The following is a 23739-nucleotide window of genomic DNA, read 5'->3' on the forward strand; positions in this document are numbered from 1 at the left end:
ACAGTGTCTCTGACCTTGAACACTGAAACACAAGCTGGGATTAAAAGTACAGGACATTCAGAGAGTTCTGCACTTGCCAGATGACTGCATTTTCATGCACATGGGAAAATTAGAGGAAATTCACTGATGGAGGACTCATTACGCCCTATTCAATTCCAAAAGCAATAAAAATCTTGGCAGATACTTTGGTGCCTTATGAATATTGATGAGCCGGTTGTGATCACAGCAAATCTATGTAGAATTATGGAAGATAATCTGCTTGCTGATTCAAGTATTGCCATGTATTTTCTAATAGTAGGATGATAAAAAGTAATTGCGATAATTTCTCATCTGAAACAAAGTGCCACATTTAAAGTCTCTTAATATTTATATATTATTTCAGAGGCTGTAATGAGTAAATCAATATTCATGATCATTAATTAATGATATGTTTCCTTGTTCTTCCAGGATGACTTCCACAAGAAACATCCTAAATACAGGTGCAAGACAACATACGTATCAACATTCAACATGGAAACAAACTTGAAAATGCTTATCGGCCCCTTACTTCTTTGACCAGGTGCCAGGTGAGGCCGTGATTGGTGGAGAACTCCAGGCGGACCTGAGTGTCAATGTGAGGGGAGGGCTCGCGGCCGCAGCCCATAATCAGTGAGAACTGAAGACTGTAGGATGCTCCGATCTGCATTGACTGAGTTTCCACATAACGAATACTGGAGCCAGGGCTGGGCTCCCCAGAAAAACTAGAGAAGAACATGAAGAAAGAGAAATGAATACAATTAAAAGAAAAAACGTTGAAATGCTATTGAGAAATAATGACCAATACAGTTTATATATCTACCTCAGAGCACTAAGTCTCCTACCTGAGAGTCCAGTCATGCTGACAGTAGGGCTGGACGTGGCCAAGGTAGAATCCAAGACTCTGTGTGACGTCCAGCACGTTGCTGAAGTCCAGACTAATGGTGTTGAACAGCACAGAGGTCATGCTGATTTCATCCAGGGCCCACACATCGTGACTCCGACCTGAATGGTACGGCTGCCACCAGCGGAACTGAACGCCAAACTTACGAGCACCGGCTGGGAGTTCAACTGACACGATCCTGGTCAGGGGAAAGAGATGGTTACACTGATTTAACACTGAATGGAAAGTTAGCTAGGCGTAAGTAATGCATGCACCATGGACACAACACACAACTGTCCAAAATGCCAAACATTTAAGCTGAATAAATCATACAAGTTTACTGAACTGTGAATCAGACTCTGACTTGGATCGAAATATTGGATTATAGCGTCCTGTCTGGGAAATCTTAAATCGTTTTTGACACAGATGGTCCATATAACTAGCAATAACGAATACGTAATCAGTCATTATTTTCTTAAGGCCAACTTTGTTTCCTCAGATAAGTTTTTTCCTATTTGCCAAGACTAATTTCTGTAACCTGGAATGTTTTGATACAGGTGATAGAGGAAGACCCTGCTCTTGCATCTGCAGGTCAGATAATTGTGTAAAACTTGACCCTGACTCACTGGCCCCCTTTGACCTTTCTTGTGGTGATGAAGAGCTCTGAGACCCGGCCTGTGCAGCTGGAACTCAGCCCACTTTGTCTTCATTACCCATAGATGGCTCTAACTGGCTCAATGGGTCCCAGTGGCTTACACCTCCAGTTCGCCATTAGCAGTGCAAATGTGTGTTAATGGAGTCCTAGTGTCTCTGTAGAAGGATGAGGATATGAGTGTGTTCAAACAAACACACACACACTAAATACTGGTGTTACCTTGGCTCATGGAACCCTTGGTAAGCATAATGCTGCAGCAGCGTCCAGGTGATGCCGTTATCAGAGGAGAAGTGCAGCAGGACTCCCTCTCCTGGCTGGTCTGGGGCCGGACATGAGCTTAGGGTGCTACGGCTGCCCAGGCGAAGTGTAAACTGTAGGTACCTACAGAAAAGTAAAGTAGCAGTTTGTATTAGAAAAAAACAAAGAAACATGTGTAACATACAAAAAAGGAAATGAGAAATAGGAAGAGAAAAGGGCAGTTTGATTAATGAGAACAAGAAAAAGTAAGGTGACCAGGATTGCTCAGGAAGGAGAGGTGAGGGAGAAAGAGGTAAAAGGGTAGACAAACAGACAGTCGTGTAGAGAGGAGGTGGGAGGGAGGTGGCAGGTTGATGGATGAGATGATTAAATGAATGAGGACAAAATTAGATGAGAGGAGGTGGAGGAAAAGAAGGAGGAAAACAGAGAGAGAGAGAGAATGAGAGTCATTGATCACATCCATGTTTCCATGTTTACTGTACATGTAGCAAGTGTTGTCCTTTCATGTGTTCCTCTATGTTTTGGCGTAATATATTCTATATATATTAAATATTCTATACTAATGTAATATTTATTATAATACCCGTCATCGATCTTTGTCTGCAGCTCACCCCCCAGCTCTCTCTGTCCTTGGCTGAGCTGTGATTTCAGTAGCGATGCAGTTTCCTCTTTCAGGCAGCTGTTCACTCAATCAGCCAGGAAACTGGCATTAAATATGGCCATCAGGTGGCACACTGAGAGCTGCAACAGGCATAATCAATCTAACACAGATGCCATATCTAACTTCACTGTTCCCTATCTATCTGTCTCCCTCACATTTTTATCCATTCCTTTCATCTCTGCTCTCATCAGCAGTCCCCCCCATGATCACAATCCATCTCCCCGCACAGGAACAGGAGAGTGAGGGAAAGAGGGATTGCTGGAGGAAGAGAGTGGATAGCTGACTGGCTGGAACATTTGCAGTATCAATCAGAAGTAAAGACACCTGATGATCACAAGCCACGGTTTCACAAAGTAATCTACTGGTGGAAAATTCAGTATAGTCAAAATCTGCTTGTGAGCATGCTGAACATGTGGATGTATTTATGTGTGAAACATGTTTCTTCAAGTTTTTAGATTCATGATCGTGTTCTCCACAGCACTTGTATTACCTGGCCTGGGAACTGTCTAGTGGAGCCGTAACCAAGTGTCTCCTGCTGTCTCTGTTGAAGACAAGGGCCTTTGCCACTGGCCAGCACCCCACAACCAAAGCTGACCTCAGCCCCCCGAAGTGAGGAGAAGCTGTGGTAGGAGGAGAGGCGTGGGCTGGAGAAACCCTCCGACAGGAAAGCAGGGAAGGTCTGGGAGGCGAGCTCACAGGCTGGACCACTGAAGCCCTGGGTCACATCTGTGAAGTGAGGAGAGGAGAGGAGAAAAAAGATAGGAAGGGAAAACATCAGACATTCAAAAGAGTGAGATTATTAACAAGAAAAAGAAGAAAGAGATAATGGAAATCCATTATAATACAATTTGATTGATTTTGAATGGTGATTGGCGCTGTAAGGCATTAGGTGGATAATGTGCCGACTCATTTCGAAGGAGAGACATCAGATTTATATGGTTTAATAAAAGACAGGTACTAACTTGCAGCCTGTGCGAGAACAATGTCCTCTCCCAGAGCAGAAACGAAGACAGGCTGGACCAAGATACACTGAAACCAAAAACAGGCATGGTGGTTACATTTTCTTCTATTGTAAAAAGGGTATTTTTTCATGCACACTTAGCTGAGCTTTAATGAAAACACATCCTGTATTCAGTATTTTGAGACCTAAGAGGAGTGATGTCTGGGGCTTATTTGTCTGTACTATGATGTAATGAGTGTGTACAGTACTGACCATTATCTATGGCCCACATGTTGCCTGATCCAGAGCCAGACTGTTTCCAGCGGAACCGTGTCGCCTCCGTCAGGGCGGTGTTGGGCAGGGGGATAGAGATTCTGGTCCACCTGGTAAGACAAAATATGATATATCAACAGTGACAATGATACCCATCCAAGCACAGGCAAAAAATAAGACGTGCAGAGTCGCTCATACCCGCTGTAGTTTTCAGAGGAGTAGACGGTGCTGTGAGGAAGATGGGGTCCGGCACAGAGCTCAGGCAGACACTCGGTGTGGAGCAGAGACCAGGAGCGACCCTGGTTGGTGGAGAACTCCATACTCACGCTAATTAAAAATAACAGAGAACATCTTATCTCAACATTTTAATTTCTTCAATGACTAAAGTGCACTGAATGTAGATGAGATAAAAAAAACTGTAAATGATGTCTTCCGAGACTTCACTGTAAAGTCTCTCCTCTTTTATTAATAAGCACTCCACATTTTAAGCTTCAAATGAGTGCAAGATTTTGAACCTTGAGGATTTAAATACCCAGAAGAAATCTTAACAAACTCTTTGAACTCACATGTTTATTCTAAGAGACCAATTGAGTTCAGATTTCTCTAGATAAAAAGCCTTAAAACATTGTGCCTTTAAGTTTCCTGTTTGCACCATTTAACATTTTTGACAACACATATAACCCAGTGAATCTGGTACACTTGTTTGTCTCCTTTGTTGCTGCCCAATTTTGTGAGTTTGACTTCGAAAGTGGCGATTGTTTACCCACAAAGCCACTGGCTAACCCAGTTTAGAAATGTGTCACACCTGTTGGCAGGCTGGTAGGAGCCACAGCCGAGGTTGATGGAGAACTGAGCAACATGCGTGAGGGTGCCAGGCAGCACAGGAAGCAGCTGCATGAAGTCCACGGCCCACACATGACGGTTGGCACCACCATGCGACCGCTGCTCCAGGCAAAACTGGGTGACTGGTGTTTGTAGCTCAGTGGGCAGTGCCACCGAAACCACCGCAGGATTCTAAGGTGGGAGAAATGGACAACAGAATATACAGATCAGACCAGAGGAAAAATACTAATTAGGAAATACTGAAAAAAGCCAATTTGTTACAATAAAAAATTGCTAAAATGATGATGTCTTTAAATTGCTCAATTTGTTTGTCAAAAAAACAAAGATATTTAGTTACGCATTAACAAAGAAACATGGGAAAAAAACGTTTTGCTTGAAAGATACATATATGATGAATGAAGTATCAAGTTACCTGCTGATTACCAATCTAATAATCATCTACAGTCATTGTTTCATTAAGATCATCCTATCAAAATCCATTCCAGAGTTTTCCTAAAGATACCCAAAAATATACCTAAAAACTACCGCTACCATACTAATGTGTTTTGTGTGAACATGTTGTGCACGTCTCACCCTGTATGAAGAGTAGGGAAGGGTGTCGAGCACCATGCGCTCCCTCCGGCCTTCAGACCGTCCAAACAGAATCACGTCGTTCTCATGAGACTCTCCTGGATCACAGTCGCCACCACCTAAATACACACACACACACACACACACACACACACACACACACACACACACACACACACACACACACACACACACACACACACACACACACACACACACACACACACACACACACACACACACACACACACACACACACACACACACACACACACACACACACACACACACACACACACCTTACTATGTATTTACAATGTATGCAAAAATATTGGTGAAAGCACAACGCAGAGCAGGGTCATGTGCACAACAATGTAAATCAATGTAACATGTATTGAGGATTTTCATACCCATGGTAAAGTGGAAGCGAAGGTTTCCGTAAGACGTGGTGTCGAGGTAGGGGGTGCACACTCTCCTCCGTCCCTCCTTCTCAAACACGAGAGATGATCCAGACTCGATATCTCCACACTCGGTCCCGTAAACAGCTCCTTCTATGTCCCAGCTGAGGAAAAAACAGCGGCAGGAGGGCTGGTTAGTGAGTGACACAACTTGTTTATAATCCTATAAATGTATGTACTTAAAACAAGTGGAATGAGGCAAAACAACATTAATAATTTAAATAAAAGCAACTCAAGCAATCATTCCACAAAATGTGTTGCTCCTAAACACTTTTATGTGCTCATATTTTTCCCAGTCAGATAGTTTATGGGCTGAATAAAGTTTAAATGAAACAATTCTTATTTTATTTAAGGTTATGTTTGGTTAAAAATGGTTAGAAATGCTTAAGAATAACAATATAATGTTAATATACTGTATATAATTCATTATTAAATACAGAAGAGAACGAGCACCTAAATCCTAAACCTAAAGTAGAACATTTTATTTATTTGTTATAAATCTTTAAATGTCTTTAAAGCTGGAGAGTAATCCAAAACTCAATGTTCTGCAAATAAATATTTGGCTGGGGCAGCAGGAATGTAATATGCTTTAACCGTAGCCAAATATCAACCCCCTAAAAAGACTTCATTGACATTACAGCACACAGACACAGCAAACACTTGTTTATAGATTGCCTCTTTTACACATCTCTCCCTAGAGTAATACTAAGAAGCTATAATTTACACCTTGCATTTAAACAAACACACATTGCCAGGAATTCAGCATAAATCACCTGGAAGATGACTTACACATACACACACACACAAACACACACGTGCCGACACATATTTCCTGCGCAGGGGAGAGAGGATCCTCATTAGCGCTGACAGAAGTTGACTCAGTGTGTCAGCCCTCTCCTGTGTTCCTTTACCTTCCCTCTCACTTTCCTTCCCCCCTGTTCGTCTTTATTTTCTGCTGTGCAGCATATAAGCCGGTGTGTCTCTGTCACAGCCAGTATTGGGTTAAATGACACTTAGTGGAAAGTAGCATTGACACAAGCAAAAACTCTGCCTGCCTGCCTGCCTACCTAACACATGTGTCAGTCCATGACACCTGATGGGGGAGAGCTAGTATCCAGTGTAGCATGTTAGCATGCTGCAGGAGGTGGATGGTGTGGGGCGACCACAGAGATACCATCCTGTTTATGTCCTTCTCATTAATGGAAAAACATACTGACAGACCTGCTGCACGAGGCATGTTAATGACTCTCTGGCAGGAACACTATCCATCATCTCTCCTCTTTTATCCCTCTGCCTCTTGCAATGCTTCTGACAGTGTTCCCTTGCTGTCTGCTGTCCAGGGTGTGTGTGTGTGTGTGTGTGTGTGTGTGTGTGGTGTGTGTGTGTGTTAGTGTGCCCCACTCTTAACAGATGGACTGCTGTCTCTGTAGCAGTCAGAGACATGGCTTTCACCTGTGTCAGCCCCCCATGCTGGACTTAAACTTGTGCAACACGCTGCATGTCGCATGGCTTGACATGTGACAAGTGACAGGTGTCAAAGCACATGCATGTACACACAAACATACCAGAACACTGATATTCTACCTAATAAATCTCACTCTGTTAACTTTCTTTTCCCACGTGCCCCTTGCTTAATTAAAATATACCATCCCAAACTTACCCTTTATATTAATTAAGCTGAACATTTTCTTTGGTCATTTTGATTTTGATTTCAGTTAAAGACTCCTCTTGTTTACTTCTAAACCTTTATTTTTTGGCTTTGTTGTATATGTTGTTCTTTAAACACCATACAAGGCCATTCCTTCAGGTTTGGCAACCAAATACGGTTTTAGTTTATTAGCATTATGGCTGCGGAACAAACTCCCCCTCAGCGTCAGGTCAGCTGAGTCAGACACACTTTTAAAAAATACTTTTTGAATGTAGAACTTCAGTGTTATATCGTTGCTTGTAATTTTATTATTAACTTACTTTGAGGGCGGACTTTCAAAGTCTTCCTCCCAGTAGCTCCTTCCCTCCTCACGATGCAGGTCAATGTCTTTGGTGGAGGCAAAGCTGTGGCTCACTCCCTCACCACCATGGAAATACAGGGCATTGCCCTCGGACTGACAGGCGTGCTGGCCAATAAGAAACACAGGTGTTAACACATGCAACAGGTGTAATGCCTTTGAAAAAAATTACTTCAACGATCAAAAAAACCCGTGGAGATATTTAGGGCTGTCTTTATCTAGCTAATACCTCCTCCCCTGTATACTTCAACTAATAAACCAGTGTATTGAGTCAAAGTAATAGTAGTTTCAACACATTATCAACAAGCCCGAACAAGACCCAAATGAACAATAAGTTGACTAATCTTCTAAGAACATGAAGCCTTATACTTTTCCTCCTTGCTTTGAGATTAGAAGCACTTCATGATTATGGTATTTACTCTGCATTGACATGGAAGAGCACAAGTTTCAATCAGCAGCAGAAGTTGTTTTGCTTATTTCCCTTATTAATAGTATAGTTTTTCTGACCAGGATTTGACCATTATGTGAATGAAATCCATGTGTAAAGAAGAGATCAATGTAAGTATCCAATGATTTATCGGTGTACCTTAACGGTAGCTCCCGGGAAGAAGAGCCAGTTGCCCGTGTCAGGAGGGTCCAAGGTGTCCTCCATGAGGGGGGCTCTGTGGGCAGCGTTGACCAGCAGCACATTGTCGAGCCCCCAGCAGGACTCATAGCCTTCGGGGCCTTGGGGAGCCTCCTGAGACCAGCGCAGACGAACGCCATCAGCCTTGGAGTGATGGGGTAGGGGCAGCAGGTGGATGACTGTGCTACTGTTGGTAGGGGCTCTGCAGGACATTCGACAACATTAGGGTCTTGTGTGCGGTGTCTGTGTTTATGTAATTAAGTGTTACATGTTTACGCATTAATTCCTCATCATTAATCATTAAAATAAGGCTGAAATAGCCACATATGGAGAGGCACTGCATGTCCTTATGCTGGAGTGAAAATGAAAGAGAATAGCAGGATTCAAAAGGTTAAATAATCAGAATTTGATTTATGAATTCGATCCTTAAAAACTATAGCATGAACTAACAGCAGAGCTTATTGTAGTTAGAAATCTGTACATGTTGTCTCTGTTTGAGAGCTAACCACACAGAGGGAGGGATATAGGGTTAAAAAACAGGGGATCATAGAGAAACAAACAGGATGACAAATTGAGAGGGGGAGGTGTGACTGAGGGAAAAAAAAGAGGACGGGTGTTCATGACAGATGGAAGGACTGTGGGATGGATGATGAAGAACGAAGGAGAGGAGAGAGATAGAGACCTGATCTTCTCCAGTGTGATCCAGTCATCGGAGGTGTTGCCGTTACCACTTAGGCTGTATGATACAGTGATGCTTGGGTCTGAGTAACTGAACCGGCAGGAGCCGGAGCCTGGGGAATACAAACACACACAGAGGACAGACAAATATGAAGGTTAACACTCCTGTTGAGGAAACAACGACACTAGTTTCCTTTTTTCCACATTTTATCAGCAGGGCAATGATCCTTAGTATGCCCTGAGGGGCAGCCGGACCGGGACTGATGATCCCACATTCTCCACTTAGCCGAGTGGAAAATTGTGTCTAAATGGTGTCATGGTGGAGCTAAGTGATCAGCAGCTTAACAGTGCTGAGAAAAGTTCGGAGTCGGTATGCAGGGATTTTGCCGAGATGATCGATTTGCAAACCATCAAAAAACCATTGAAGTGAGACAATATCACTGTAAAAAACATACTTTTAATAAAAAACTGTCCCAACAGTTTTATTTTTATAAGGTCTGAATACTTCAATATGTTGTTTGTGTCACTTAGTTCTTTAAAACTGCGCCTACACATTTTTAAACCAGGGTTGTGTATTTATCTATTGCCTTTTTTTTTACCTGCTATGTTGCTTTTTCTGTAACACTGTACATTTCCCCGCTGTGGGACTAATAAAAGAATTCTGATCTGATCTGATCTGATGTAGGACCAGAGACCCTATAAGCCACCAACAGCCTGATACTGTTTGTGAGCTTATATTTTTTTATATTTCCGCTTGACAACATTTTTCTGGGGTTCATCTATTTTTGTGCCTTTAAAATGTAGGTTTGTGTGGGAGCTTTGGGAGTAAGCTGGGTCAAAGGTTGCTAATGGATGAAGCAGGCTAACCCTCCACGTCCCTACCTTTCCCTCTCCCTGCCCCCTCTCTCTACCCCCTGACGTGTGCAGCATCCATGTCCTGCTGTGCGGCTCCATCCCGACTGAATACAGCCGTGCCTTTACAGTAGCAAAGCTCTACTGAACTGCCCCATACATCAAAACAACTGCACCACAAACTCATATTAATGTCCTGCAAACCAATGCACAGCCAGACGGAACACAAGAGAGATAAAGAGACATAAGGAAAGCTTATGTCTCGGGACAGTATTGTTGGAAATGTCCTCTTATTTCCTCTCAGTCATGTTCCTGTGAGAATTGGTGGATGCATGTAATGGACATGAAAAATACAACACGTATAAAAAACTCTGCCATGGCCTTACGGGGTGTCTTTCCAGAATACTATAAATCATTCATCATTGTGAGAGAAGAAGCAGGGAAAGAGAAAGAAACACAGAAATATATTGTGTACCAGTTGGCCTCCTGACATGTTACAGGGCAAAATCTATCTTTTTCTCGAGAATGACAAAGTTATCCGTTGTCCTGGCTGCAAAACACTCTTTCACTTGGGGCTTAAGTATTTGAACGGAGTTAAAAATAGCTCCCACATCAGCCTGTAATACAACATCTGTCTGTATCTGTAATGTCTGCACGTGGAGATGTGATACTCACCCAGGGCAAACTGCAGGACTGAGGCTGTGCTGGTGTTGAGAAGTACCGTGGTCTGGGGAAGAATCACAAGGCCGTTTAGGATATCAACCACAAAAAAAATCTAAATTATAAATAAATATGAGTTGTTGAAACACCAAACTTAAACACACGTTTCCCTGATGCATTCTTTCTATACTTGGTTAAGTCTTGTAACCCAATGTAACAATGATGCCATGTGTTTCCATTAAATATATTTCCATATAACAGACGAAAGGGTGACCACTTGGTGAGTAAAACATATAAAACAGAAATGGGGAATCAGTTATCTTTAAAAAGTGTGTTCATGAGTGTTTGTGTACATACTATGTGTGAGAGAGAGACAGCAATTGAAGCAAACCATAGGCTGTGTGTGCATGAATGTCTGTTCTCACTGTTGATAATTGTTGTTTTAAGAATATCAGTGTGTAAACGTTTCTGTTTTTCTTGATGTGCACACTAGTTGTGCTTGACAGGAGAGCTGCCAGGCAGCGGCATCAAACATTTGGAGCGGTGACAGACAAAGCAACTGTTTATCAGAGAAGTAAATACAATAATGAGGCACTAAACTCTTCTCTGCCGCTCACTGGCTTTCATCTCCTAAACAGAATAATGCTTTAGAAATAAATGCTGTTGAAAAACGGCATGAGAAGGTAGCAATTATGAGATTATGTGTCATCCTTATGTGTGAATGTGCTATTCTGTCAGGGAGGAAAATACTTTAAAATGAACATGGTATAATACTAGGTTCATTATGCCCCTTCTCGTTTCATTAAAAGGCTTTTCTTAAAGTGCAGAAACAGTTTCAGTTAAAGCTGTGAGATATAAAATAAAGCAGTTATATGAAAGTAATAGATACACATTCATAATCTATAATTAATCTGGACATGCTGTTTGTCATGATCCTTGTTTTCTGTCTGTTTCCTGTTTTATTTTGAAATGTTTTACTTCCTGTCTTTTGGTTTCCATTGTATCTGATTGTTTCATTGTTGTCACCTGTTGCCCTGGTGTTTCTGCCTCCCCTCCCCAGCTGTGGCTTGTGTTGTGATTAGTGTCTTTGTATTTAGTCCTGCTTTCCCTTGTGTTCTCTGTCAGTTTGTTATCGTCTTCATGTGTTCAAGTCAAGTGTTTTTCATGCCCTGGATTTGACCTAACTTTGTATTTTTGTAAAACAGCTTTTGAATAAAGCTCGCCTTTTGTTTATACCCATACCTGCCTCCCTTTTTGCTGCACTTGGGCCCTATTTCCCCAAACACTGACAGAGGGTCAGTTCGTTCTGTCAGGGTTTGGGTTAGGTTAGGGGTTAGGTATGGGTACAAACAAAAGGTGAGCTTTATTCCACAGGTGACAACAATGAAACAATCAGACACAATGGAAACCAAAAGACAAGAAGTAAAACATTTCAAAATAAAACAGGAAACAAACAGAAAACAAGGATCATGACAGTGTAACATGGTTGCCCTCAGTTGTTTTTTGTTTGAGGTAGAACTAGTTGGATATATTTAGTCACATGTAACATAACCTACATGTACGCAGCTGCAAGTGTGATATTGTTTTACCCAAGCTTGCTTTTGCTCAACGATGCACATAAACTTTTTGGATATTTTAGCACTCTAGACCAAAGGATAAGATAATAGTAAATTAAATAATTTGTTAATTATTTGTTGATTCCGTCTAATAGCTTGATTACTGTAAACCAGGGAGATTTTTACAGTGCTTTACAACAATCAGACAATTTGTTGATTCAGTCTAATAGCTTGATTACTGTAAACCAGGGAGATTTTTACAGTGCTTTACAACAATCAGACACTATCTTCTTTGTTAAAAAGCCACAAAATGTGTAAAAGTCTCTGAAGAGTTTATAGACATTCTACTGTGAATCACAGCTAGTGTGCTGTGATTCATTGTAGCTGTGGTTGTGGCTACAGCGTGGTTTGTCAGATGTTAGGTCAATGGGCCGTAAAATGTAGAGTGGTGGCAGTGTGGTCAAACATGGCAGTTACCAGCTCTCGTTGTCCTAAGGGCTCACAGAAAGTGACCGCTCTGCCGTGCATCAGCACACCGCACTGCTCTCCGACCTCACAGTTACTGCACTCAGACCTGTGGGGAAAGGGGAGGAGAGGAGAGGAGAGGAAACTGAGTTGAAAGCAACAAAGGGAGAGCACCAGAGACTTAAAGTGAAAGTGATTGCGCTCTAAGATTACAAGAGGAGTCATAACCTCTTCACCTACCAGATGCTCGGGTCCAGCTCTCCTTGGAGGTTGGAGTCAAAGTCGTCACGCAGCACAGCATGTTTGCCATGGAGCTCCACTACACACACACACACACACACACACATATGCTCACAGTTAGGCACTGTGTGTATGACACCTTGTTCTTTCATGTTTTAATTAACGGTGTGATTATACTATCAAAAGAAAAGAAAAAACAGCATGTCATGAAAAGTAAACTCACCAAGACTGGGTCTCAATGGGGATTCGGTTGGAGCTGAAACAGACGTTGAAGAAGAGAGGAACAAGTTATGAAGTGAAGTGGCAACATCTTGAAAGTACTTTACAGGTATGATCTGATGTCTCTGATGCCGGATCAAGAGCTGGAGAAGATGTATGACCTTTCATGTTGATCTATAAACAAAAGTAAATGTGGTGACTACACAGACTTTTCATAACTGTGCAGTTTAGCATTGTTATTTACATTGAAAGAAGTTTGATAGTCAGTCAAAGTTGAAATTCTCAAATCCTAAGTGAGTGAAACAAACTTTCTCTGTGTCCTGGCCGGCCCCGGCTGCGGTCTCCTGGCTGCTGATGTTAATTCCTTTCAGTAATGAAGGGCTGGGCGGCCATGATTAACGGTTCAATGCCAATTAACCGCCATCCACCCCAGAGGCGCCAGTGTGCAGTAATCTGTGGCCACTGACGAGCTAACACACTCAACCATCAATCTCTCCCAGGGGATGCACAGCTCTGAGAGGAGGGAGGTGAACGCAGCGGGGATAGAGAGTGTTAAAGCTTAATGAATCGAACATGGGATTTAAAAAATAAAAATCACTGGCTCTGAATCAATCGCTGAAAACACCTAATAAAATACAGTCTGTATTCACATTTTAGAAAAATGCAATAAAGTTGCTGAGTATGGGTGTGACCTTTGAGCTGGAGGAAATGGAGGACTTCTTACAAAGTGAGGTTTAAAACTTGATAAATCAAATTCAGGGCATAAAGATGTGATCAGAGAGGGAGAAGTTCAGTGTTTTTAAGATTCAGTTAATGAAAGCAATGCAATTAACGCATTTGATTGATCTTGTCAAGCACATTTCCAATGTTCTTTTTGAATGGCCGTGTAAGAGAACTTGAGTTTAACTTTGTTTCATGATCATCCACTGTAGAGCGGCACAGTGGAGTTAACCTTAGTGAACATGTCACCCTTCAATCCCTTTGAGCTTCTATGCTCTGATTTTTTTTTTTTCTTTAAGACAGCCGTACTCAAGACAGAATAGAAGGATAATCTGTCCCACTATTCTCCACCAGGGATGAGTCTGCCCACCTGATAACACACACTAAGATAACACAGTGAGGACTCAATCAAAGTTTGGTTTCAAGTTACTTAAGACTTTCCTTTAAACCTTACAGCAGTTCTAAAAATGTCTCTGAGAGAGGGGCTTACATTTCGGAAAGCCCACCTCAAACCCCCATATAAACAACGGAACCTGAATCAAAAGAGAAACGGATTATCCAAAAAAAGGTTTCTTATTATCGTAATGGCTCTGCAAACGTCTTTACTTGGAGCTCAAGTCTTACTTCGGTTAGCTGCCCTATTTTCTTCCTATTTGATCCAAATGCCGGGCACTTTGGAAATGGATTTACTATTCACAGAGTGCTGGTAAAGTTTCATGCTGACGGCAGAAGTTGGCGTCTAAGCTGCCTGTGTGACAGAGCTGGGCGGTTCAGTGGCTGCGAGGTGGGCCCTGATGCTCAGCTCCATGGCTGGAGCTCGGGCTCTACGATGAAGCCCATTAAAAGCAGATCAAAGGGCCTCCTTCCTCCCTCTCCTTCTCTCTTGCTCTCCCTTCCCCACTCCCTAATCCCCAAATGTCTGCTGATTTAAAACATGTTTAGAGGAACTATCAATCCCAGCATGGGGAACTCTGTAATGTTTCTTGTACCTTATTAGGGTGTAATACAAATTTAATTCAGATGTGTGCTCAGTTTACATGTGTTCATCCTATATATTCAACCTGAAAAGAGCATGTACTAAAACCCCATTCGTGATAATCCACCCTCTTAAACTGACATACAGTAATAAATGCTTGGCTGGTATTCTGCTCTCTACAGTCTCTTTCTAAATCGTTCTCAGTCTTTCTAGTGAGGCCATTTGGCTGGAGAAAGGCCCAAAAGATTTTTTTTTTTTTTGGGTGGATAATCCCTCCAAGCTTCCAAAAAGGCCTCATTTACAGTTTTCTTTCTCCATGCTTCATCACGCTCTCCTGCTGTCTTTCTCACTTCCTTTCTATCCCCATCTCTCCCTCATGCCCATCCCCTCCATCCGCACCCATTCTGTCTCTCTCTGCCTAACCCTTCGCACATCGGGAGCAGACATTGGCGCTCATTTCACTTGGATTAATCCCCTCTCAGTTTCTTAAAGACTTCAATTACCGCCTCCTCTATTTGCGGCTCAACTCTGTTAATGCCTGTATCTCTCTGGCCAGGGCTTATACTCATAAGCATGCAGAGGGACGCGAACACGCATGCATGCACACACACACACACACACACACACACACACACACACACACACACACACACACACACACACACACACACACACACACACACACACACACACACACACACACACACACACACACACACACACACACACACACACACACACACACACACACACACACACACACACACACACACACACACACACACACACACACACACACACACACACACACACACACACACACACACACACACACACACACACACACACACACACACACACACACACACCTTTTCCTTCCACAACTGACCAACGGCTGCAAATGCACACATACAAACAGGAGCAGCAAAAACGAGCGGATTCTCAAAAAAACGCTGTGAAATTGGAGGGTACTGATGAGCAGGGTTGGGGTGATACAAGGGGGGGACTAAATGAGCCTAAGCTTTGGCAGACTCAGACATCTCGACACAAAAAGCGCAGGGCACAAGTCATGTTAAATCTTCTCCCCCTCTCCTCTCCATCTTCCAGCTTTAATCTCCTCTCGTTCCTCTCTTTCTCCCCACCCTGTAAACTGCACCCACTTACTGCTCTTCCAATCTCCCTTGTTCTCGTCTCGTTTGTTAGCTTTTTCCTTCGTCTGACTCACATCCTTGACGGCCTGAACCGCGTTTGAAGTTGACTTGCTCCCGACTAACTGGCGGTTGCAATTACTGACTCACCAGGACGCAGGATGCTGTTGTTTTTCATTTTACAATGACTAGAAAGAAATGGTTCTCCGAGGTCAGATTGCTGCCACTTCAATCCACTCAGCGCAAACCAGAGTCTTTGTGTGGGCTTCAATTGGCATCATTACAATAATCATAGGTGAGAGGAGACCGGCAAAGAAGAAAGACTCACTACTATTTTTCAATATCCGTGTTACATTTTACGACAGTGTTTTTAAGTAAAGATTGAATAGAAGGAAAAGGGCATATTTTTCTTCACAATAGAGAGTGTGTCGAACATGAGGAAAGGGTTATTTAGCAATTATTGTCTTTTGTCTTTATTTCTTTGGAAAACATCTACAGGCTCTCAATCTTTAAGAGATTGTGGGAAGCACAGCGTATATTCTTCTTGATGTTTGCTATCCAATAAACAAAAAAGCAAAAGAAGAATATATTTTCTTCTCTGTGAAAGGAGAAAAGTAAGAGAGAAAGGAAAGAATTGAGAGAGGAGAGGAAGGGAAGACAGTTTAATAGGGGGAAGAGATATAGACTAGATAGCGAGGTCTCAAGGTTTTCTTGCTGGTGAGCCATGAGGGATGGCATTCGAGCCGGCGTTCAGCCAGGCGAGCAGGCTGGCTGGCAGACTGGGTGGGTGGCGAGGAGGTGGAAGAGGGGAGGCCACCCGTCCCTGCTCTGTTGCGCTGTGATCCAGCGTCCCTCAGGGAGCAGTGGCCTGTTTGAGTTATATGTCCCTTTAATAATCCATCTGGGGTGCAGTGCAGTCGGCCAGGCCCATAAAGACCTGATTTATTCCATTGCTGGAAATGAGAGGACCTGGCGATGCCGGGCACAAAGCAGGGGCTGCTGGCCCTGCTGTCAGGAGATAGAGCTGATGGACGACCTGCAGTGCCATTGAACACCCACAACCACTCCACCCTCTAGCACAGAGCACCTTCCCCTAGCCCACCCTTTCCTCTCCTCGTTGTCCGCCTGAGCATAATAAGTATTTTTATGGTCGCTCAGCAGGAGCGGAAATGTACTTCTGTTTCATCCTCCTGCCTGTCTGTTCGCATACTTGCAGTCGTTTAAAACTGTGGCGGTAATTTACATTTTGCCGCATCATGCTTTAAAGCATTTCTAGGAGCCTGTCCAAACTATTTTGCAATGCGCTGATTGGTGCCACTACTCTGTTGCGCTGTTGCAGCACTATTTGTCAGACACCCATTAGTGGTGTCTTCTGAATCCACAAGTAGGAACAAATATGGGCATTTCTTTTACTGGTTTTGAATAAAGTAATGGGGTGTTGTCAAAGCAAACTGGGAGGGGAGTTGGAAGGAGGAATTTAACATTTAATGAAGCACAGGGGGAACAGTGTGTCTGGGACCCAGCATGCCCAAAACTGCTTAAGGGAAACCGAGTGGAAACAATAAAACAAACACTTGTCTCAGTAAACTTTCAGGAAGGCTTTCTGTTACTTAGAGCAAAGTGCTGCATGTCAGATGTTCAAACGTGAGTTAAAGGATTATACCTTTCCTCTTCTTTCTTTATTCCTAACTCTCTTAATAATATGATAATCTCCAACTCTTGATGTATCATGTTATACTCAAATTCACCCTCTAATGATACCTTCTCCCTAGCTAATCTGCCACTTTGTTCTTCAACTCTTTAGCCAAGCTGATCAGCCCTGATTGCCTACTTATTTGAGCAGCCTGCCCTCTGTTTCTCTCCCTCTATTCCTTCCTTTCTGTTTTCCTCCCTCCCTTTTTATCCTCTATGGATCATAACCCTGCTTTAGATAGCTTTCATTTCCCCAACCTTTCAAAGCTTGAGTCTTAAAGCACATGAACCTCTGAAGTGGCTTGAGCTGGCCCCGTATCTTTTATTCCACTTTGAATACTAATGCCTAGATTTGAAGTAACTTTACTCAAAGCAGCTTCAGCCCTCCCCGCCACTCTGCAGCTGAATTTGAGACAGTAGTCTGTTTAATTCTGCAGAAAGGAAAACGTCTACAGTCATCTGCCTCATCCACTAGTAAGTCTGACTTCGCCGAGGACACTAACACAATAAATATGATCTATATTTTGTTTTTCACCAGGTTTCACCAGGTCTTTTTTCTTAGTTGGTGTATGGCACCACACATCTCTCTATGCAGTTATACAGTTTTGAATGCACTACAGCCATGATCGTTTCAATATCAAAGTTACTTACATTTTTAAGTCAAGACCCCTGCATATTCAAGTTTCATGATTTTGTAATCTGCACAGCTCTTTTGAAGTTATATTTTGGTTTGGAAAAAGAAAAAAGGAACTGAATACGGTGAGTTAGATCAGTGTAGAGGAAAAAAATGAAACTGTTTTCACCAGGAACAAGAAATCATCAGACCCATTTCGGCTTCCTTCTTTCCCTCCTCAGTCTCCTTTCTGCCCTCTGTTGCCCGCGGCATGTTCGTGTGTCATTTGTTATTCAGATTTCCTGGCATAGTTCAGCAACAGAAAGAGCATTGCGTTTTTGGCCTTCAAAAGAAAATAGCCTACAACAAGGTCAGCCACCCGCTCCCATCTACTCTTTCCCCCATTCTTTTGTTAATGATGTTTAATCACTCCACTACATCTTCCCAACACTCAAATCACCTGCAATTTATGACCTTCAAGTTGCTCATTACTATTATCTTTTCATCCCACCATATTTGTCCTCCTATCCCACATCTGTCCTTCAGTATTTAGACAGAAACTGTCATTACTAAAAGAGGTCATTTATAGCTCTACATTGCTTAGCGTTTGATCCTATTTTTCACTTTCCCCACTGTCTCTCCCACCTGTCCTGCTTCTAATACCTTCTCTGCGGATTATATTTGTGTCTGCTCCTATTCACAACTTGTCCCCTCCCAGGCCATGTAAGGTCTGCTTTCAAGCGTGTCTGCTGTGAGTAGCTGTGAGTAAGAGTGATCCTGCAGGGCCTTGGCATGAAACCACCAAGTGACTGTTGTTGGCTGCAGATATTTCGGTTGCAGAGGGAGAAGACTGGGGCAGTGTGTCAGTGGTGGTGAGAGGATGAGCTCTCGGCAAGGAGACGGAGAAGAGTCGCCTCGTCGCTCTCTCTCTGTCACTCTTCCAGGCCTGACTGAGGGCTCTGTGCCCCATCTTCTCCAAGTGGCACTGAGCCATTAAGTTGTGCACTCTCTTCCTGGCATGTGCTACGATAATCGGCACTGTCTCAAATGAACTGCTGAGGGACACACTTGTTATGAAGAGTCCCCAGAGACTTGCCACAGAGGTTGTTTTTATTTAATAAAGAGGATGTCTTTAAGCTAAAGTGTTGTTGTTGTTTTACCCCTGAAACAGTTAGTGAAAAGACCCCAGCAGCAGTGAGCGTAATTCTCTACTTTCAGCCTTTGAGTCACTTTTGATCTACAAGGAGTAGTTCTTGAGTAAAGGGGAGGCTTCTTTTCTGTAAACAAGCAATTATACACACTCAGCATGCAGAGTGGGGCTGCACTGTCTGTCAATAGCTACTTAGGGCTGTCACTGAAAGTGGATGTAAGAAGTGTCGGCCATAAAGCGTAAATCTCCGGCAGAGAGTGAGGGGAAAAAAGCGGAGTTTAGCATAAGCTGAAATTAAGCTGGCAATATAGGACATCCAAATATCTCCGGCTGTGGCTGCATCATTAGGCAGAAAGAGAGCCAGGACGGGCTGCAATGCCACTGTCATTAAGAAGCAGCATATCAACCATTTCCTGTCATCCATATACTGACGTCTGTGGATATGATGGACAGTAATGGGAAGTGAGAAGGGGGTATGGTATATATGTTGGTGCACATGTGTCCTTCAACATATATGTCTATTCTCATATGAATATCTGCCTGATGGTGCAGTATATGCACATTTATCTGTCATTAAGTGGGAAGAGGGATGCATGTGTGGCGTCCCTGCTGATGCTACTCACCTCCTTGCTCACAGAGTTGCTGGGCCAGAGCATCCTTAAACAGGATCTGTCCTCTATGTGTTGCTGTGGCTCTGGGAGAAAGAAAGAGAAAGAGAAAAACGATCATTAAGACTAGCAGCACTGAAGACAAAATGAAACGGTCTGTCCTTAATATATGGGAATCACTCGGGCACAGATGGCATCATTTTCAGCTAAACCAAAATTTGCTAAAGCAATCACCATAAAAAGGACATTTTTTGAAGTTCAACATGAGGTGACTTTGATTTAAAAACAACAACAACAAACCAGCTTCTAAAGGCTGAATTTACAAATGGAGGATAGGATTATATTTCAATTTGAACGACAGAAATATAAAAAAAACAACAGTGAGCATGTAAATGGTGAACAAAGTTAGTGGTCTTGTTAATTTGGCTACATAGAGAATAATTGTCAGGGATATGTGCTCAAAACTAACACGTTTTTTTCTCATGCAGAAATGCACTTCCATGCTGTACCCTTGCATGTCAGTGTAAATGTAACTGTATGTTGCGTGCTGAATGTATAGGATGTAATATACATTTACTCCCGATGGCTATGATATGCATAATTCATTAAAAATGGAGAGATCTTTAAAAATATAGAGAGTATAATGGCTCGTTGTGCAGTGGCATCTTTAAGAGTGCTCTACTGTACGGTATCAATGTAGAAAGAAGTTCTTATTTCCAATAGCAGAATTAAATTCCTAAAGATGCACACCAATAAAGCTGCAAAACAATCAGGCCTCCCAATAATAATAATAACAACAGCAAAAACAACAACAGAGCAGTTGTTATAAAGTACATGTATGTATCAGTGACTTACAGTAAAAGAATAAAGTGTGAATGCCAGAAAAAAAAAAAGTATCCCATAACTCGAACAAAGGGGGAGATTGAGTCGGAGTGGGTATGAAATAAGCTGCAATTTTCAGAAAGTCCTTGAAATGGGTTGTTGAGGGAAAAATAGTAAAGTTTTACAGCCTCAAAACCCTTTGTAGCTCCCTATAGTCGGTGGCGGCGGCAAAAATTGGTTCTGTGGCGGCCTCATGAAGTAAAGTTCTGTACAAGGTGAGACAACACTACATTGTTAGACGGCTAGTAAAGGTCGTATTACACCATGCCGACAGTATAACCTTTATTTTCCCCTATAATACCCAGAGAGAAACAAGTGGAGTGGGAGTGAAGTCTGAAACATACAGTAGAGGGGATGAATATCTGAGCTGTTCCCTCATTGACCGCTTGCAGTATTGTCTGCCATTTCTCATGTTGTAATTTGGCTTTGCTTTAACCATGAACATCCATGCGTGCCACCCTCATACAGTGAGAAAGTCCCTTCAAGGAGCACTGGAAATAAAAGGCCTCTTTTCTCGCCCACTGCCATGTAAGGACACAGTGTTGTCTCAGTGTTCAGGGTATTCCCAGGATCCAGGAGCATTACACAACATTTCCTTTCAATCGAAGTCAAAAGCAATAAAGCAGAGCTCTGAATACCCTTAACAAGATTTTAAATTCTCTATACGTCAAACTTATTGGAAACGATTCAGCGAGTTGTACGTGTGTGTTGCCAGTTGATATATTGAACATTACAACACAATCTAAAAGAGAAAGAGAGTATTAGAAATAAGCTTAAGGGGCGTACATAATATGGTGGGTGCCTAAGTCAGTGGGGCCCACGTCCATTTTCCAGACTTTCTTCTTCACCCGCTTCATTTCTGTTTCTTTCTCTACAGTCCCTTGTGGATTTTGCCTAGCACCTCCCAGCTCCACCCCACCTACCATGCAGACTCAGGCCTTTCATGGGTGCCAAGGCATTTACACGTTCATCTCGGCTCATGAATAATGAACAGGCCCTCATCAATTAGTAAAGAGCTCTTGTGGCTTTGCAGAGCTGGGGAAAAAACATACTTAATTACTCTCATATTTCAGAATTGGGTGAAAACTAATTTGAGTTTGGTATTTATGAATAAAAGATGGTGCGTAACGAACAGCGGGTGGTGATGTAGGAACAAGGTCCTTAAATATTTACTAAACACAGTCTTAGCTTGAGTTCACTAAACAGATTATGTTAAGTGCCCGGGGACAGGTGGCTCTGTCAAAGAAAGGCGTGCGTGCACACACACACACACACACACACACACACACACACACACACACACACACACACACACACACACACACACACACACACACACACACACACACACACACACACACACACACACACACACACACACACACACACACACACACACACACACACACACACACACACACACACACACACACACACACACACACACAAATGATGCAAATACTCCACAGTAAAGGTCCTGCATCTCAGAGTATCAATCAAATGTATTTTGAGTAACAAACATAATAGCACTTATTATTCAGCAGTATAGCCCCTGTCAAACTTATGTTATTATATATGTATTATATTTTGTACTCTATTTACTGACACATACACACGTAACAACCGTTTTAATTGTGTTGTTGATTGAGGTTTAGCCAGGTTAAAATATTTGAGACAGTTTGGTTGTTTAATCTTTTACAACGCATCACACTTTCAGTTCATAAAATCTGAATCCTAAGTGTCTTTAAAAATTCCAGAAGCACTTGTGTCTTTCTATTGATCTTGCTGTCTCTCCTTCCAATAAACACAAAGGCATTTACAAAACATTGACAGAAGATATAAACTCAGTCCGAAATGGTACTTTTCCTTTGAAGTGTGCGTATGTTTGAGAAGTCCGATGTGTGACTTAATAACGTGTATGTCATTAAAGCAGAAAGCAGGATCCAGGAGAGGGCATTTAGTCTGAGCCGGAGAGTGTGTGATCAGCGCAGCGCGACGCCAGCGTCTGTCCTGCCGTCACACTCCAGCGGATCCTCAGCGTGTGTCTCTCATTACCATCTCCGCTCTGGGAGCCACACACACACTCACACACACATAGAACAGCACTGATGCACACAAAACATTTATTGAACATTTAAATGTTAATTTGACTTTCTTTGGGTGGGGGGAAAGCAATTAAGGCCTTAAACGTGTTGGTGTTTTTTTTTTTTTGTCTTCCTCTTCTCTACTCTGATTCAAACGAGGGATCATTTATCTTGTGAAAATAAGTGTCATCCGCTCCTCTCTCATTAGTGTAGAGGAGCAAATACGAGAGATGGGAAAAGAGAGAGGGATTGAAGAAGATGAGGAAAAAGGGGAGGATCTGAATGAGAAATATGGATACATGGAGGGGGAAGGGAGAGGGCGGGGGGTGGGGATTTGGTCAGTGGAAATATAGATGGGGGTTAGATGGCCTTGTCTTTCAAAGTCCACAATCTGCTGTCAGAAAAAGCCCGGCATTCGAAGAAACGCAGAGTATGATTCCACACACAAACACATACATACACACACACACACACACACACACACACACACACTGAGCCACATATGAACTTTAACATGTATGCAGATGGACAGGCTGTCACTCAAAGAGCTCCCAAAAGGGCCTGGAGTGGGTAATTACCAAGCATGTCTTCCATGTTAGATTACATGTTGCTGACGGCCATAAGCATCCCTCAGGAGCCTGTTTGACAGCTCCCTGCTAACCACACACACACACACACACACACACACACACACACACACACACACACACACACACACACACACACACACACACACACACACACACACACACACACACACACACACACACACACACACACACACACACACACACACACACACACACACACACACACACACACACACACACACACAAACACACACACACACACAGCGGGGAACACTGATTTACCCCTAAAGCCATATACAGTGCATGTGGTTAAATATAGTGAATGCAATCTTAAAGATATGGACACTGAATTTGACTGGACAAACCAAGTTTTAATAACATTTTTTTTATACAATTCTAGTAACAAAATATTGTCTCCA

General features: G+C 42.6%; 1 protein-coding gene across 1 annotated transcript in view; it reads right to left on the minus strand.

Annotated features, from left to right (window-relative positions):
* The window catches only part of reln (reelin), an 88722-nt gene that overhangs the window by 22996 nt on the left and 41987 nt on the right, over positions 1 to 23739 (minus strand). Inside the window, 19 exon segments of the mRNA XM_063899453.1 lie at positions 548 to 740; positions 861 to 1097; positions 1773 to 1934; positions 2963 to 3033; positions 3035 to 3187; positions 3425 to 3501; positions 3686 to 3795; positions 3884 to 4012; positions 4491 to 4699; positions 5102 to 5217; positions 5509 to 5660; positions 7525 to 7670; positions 8149 to 8389; positions 8870 to 8978; positions 10393 to 10444; positions 12411 to 12507; positions 12639 to 12717; positions 12862 to 12894; positions 19780 to 19850. Of these exon segments, the coding sequence (XP_063755523.1) occupies positions 548 to 740; positions 861 to 1097; positions 1773 to 1934; positions 2963 to 3033; positions 3035 to 3187; positions 3425 to 3501; positions 3686 to 3795; positions 3884 to 4012; positions 4491 to 4699; positions 5102 to 5217; positions 5509 to 5660; positions 7525 to 7670; positions 8149 to 8389; positions 8870 to 8978; positions 10393 to 10444; positions 12411 to 12507; positions 12639 to 12717; positions 12862 to 12894; positions 19780 to 19850 (2437 nt within the window).

The sequence above is a fragment of the Eleginops maclovinus genome, chromosome 2 (genome assembly GCF_036324505.1).
Source record: "Eleginops maclovinus isolate JMC-PN-2008 ecotype Puerto Natales chromosome 2, JC_Emac_rtc_rv5, whole genome shotgun sequence".
Classification (NCBI taxonomy): domain Eukaryota; kingdom Metazoa; phylum Chordata; class Actinopteri; order Perciformes; family Eleginopidae; genus Eleginops; species Eleginops maclovinus.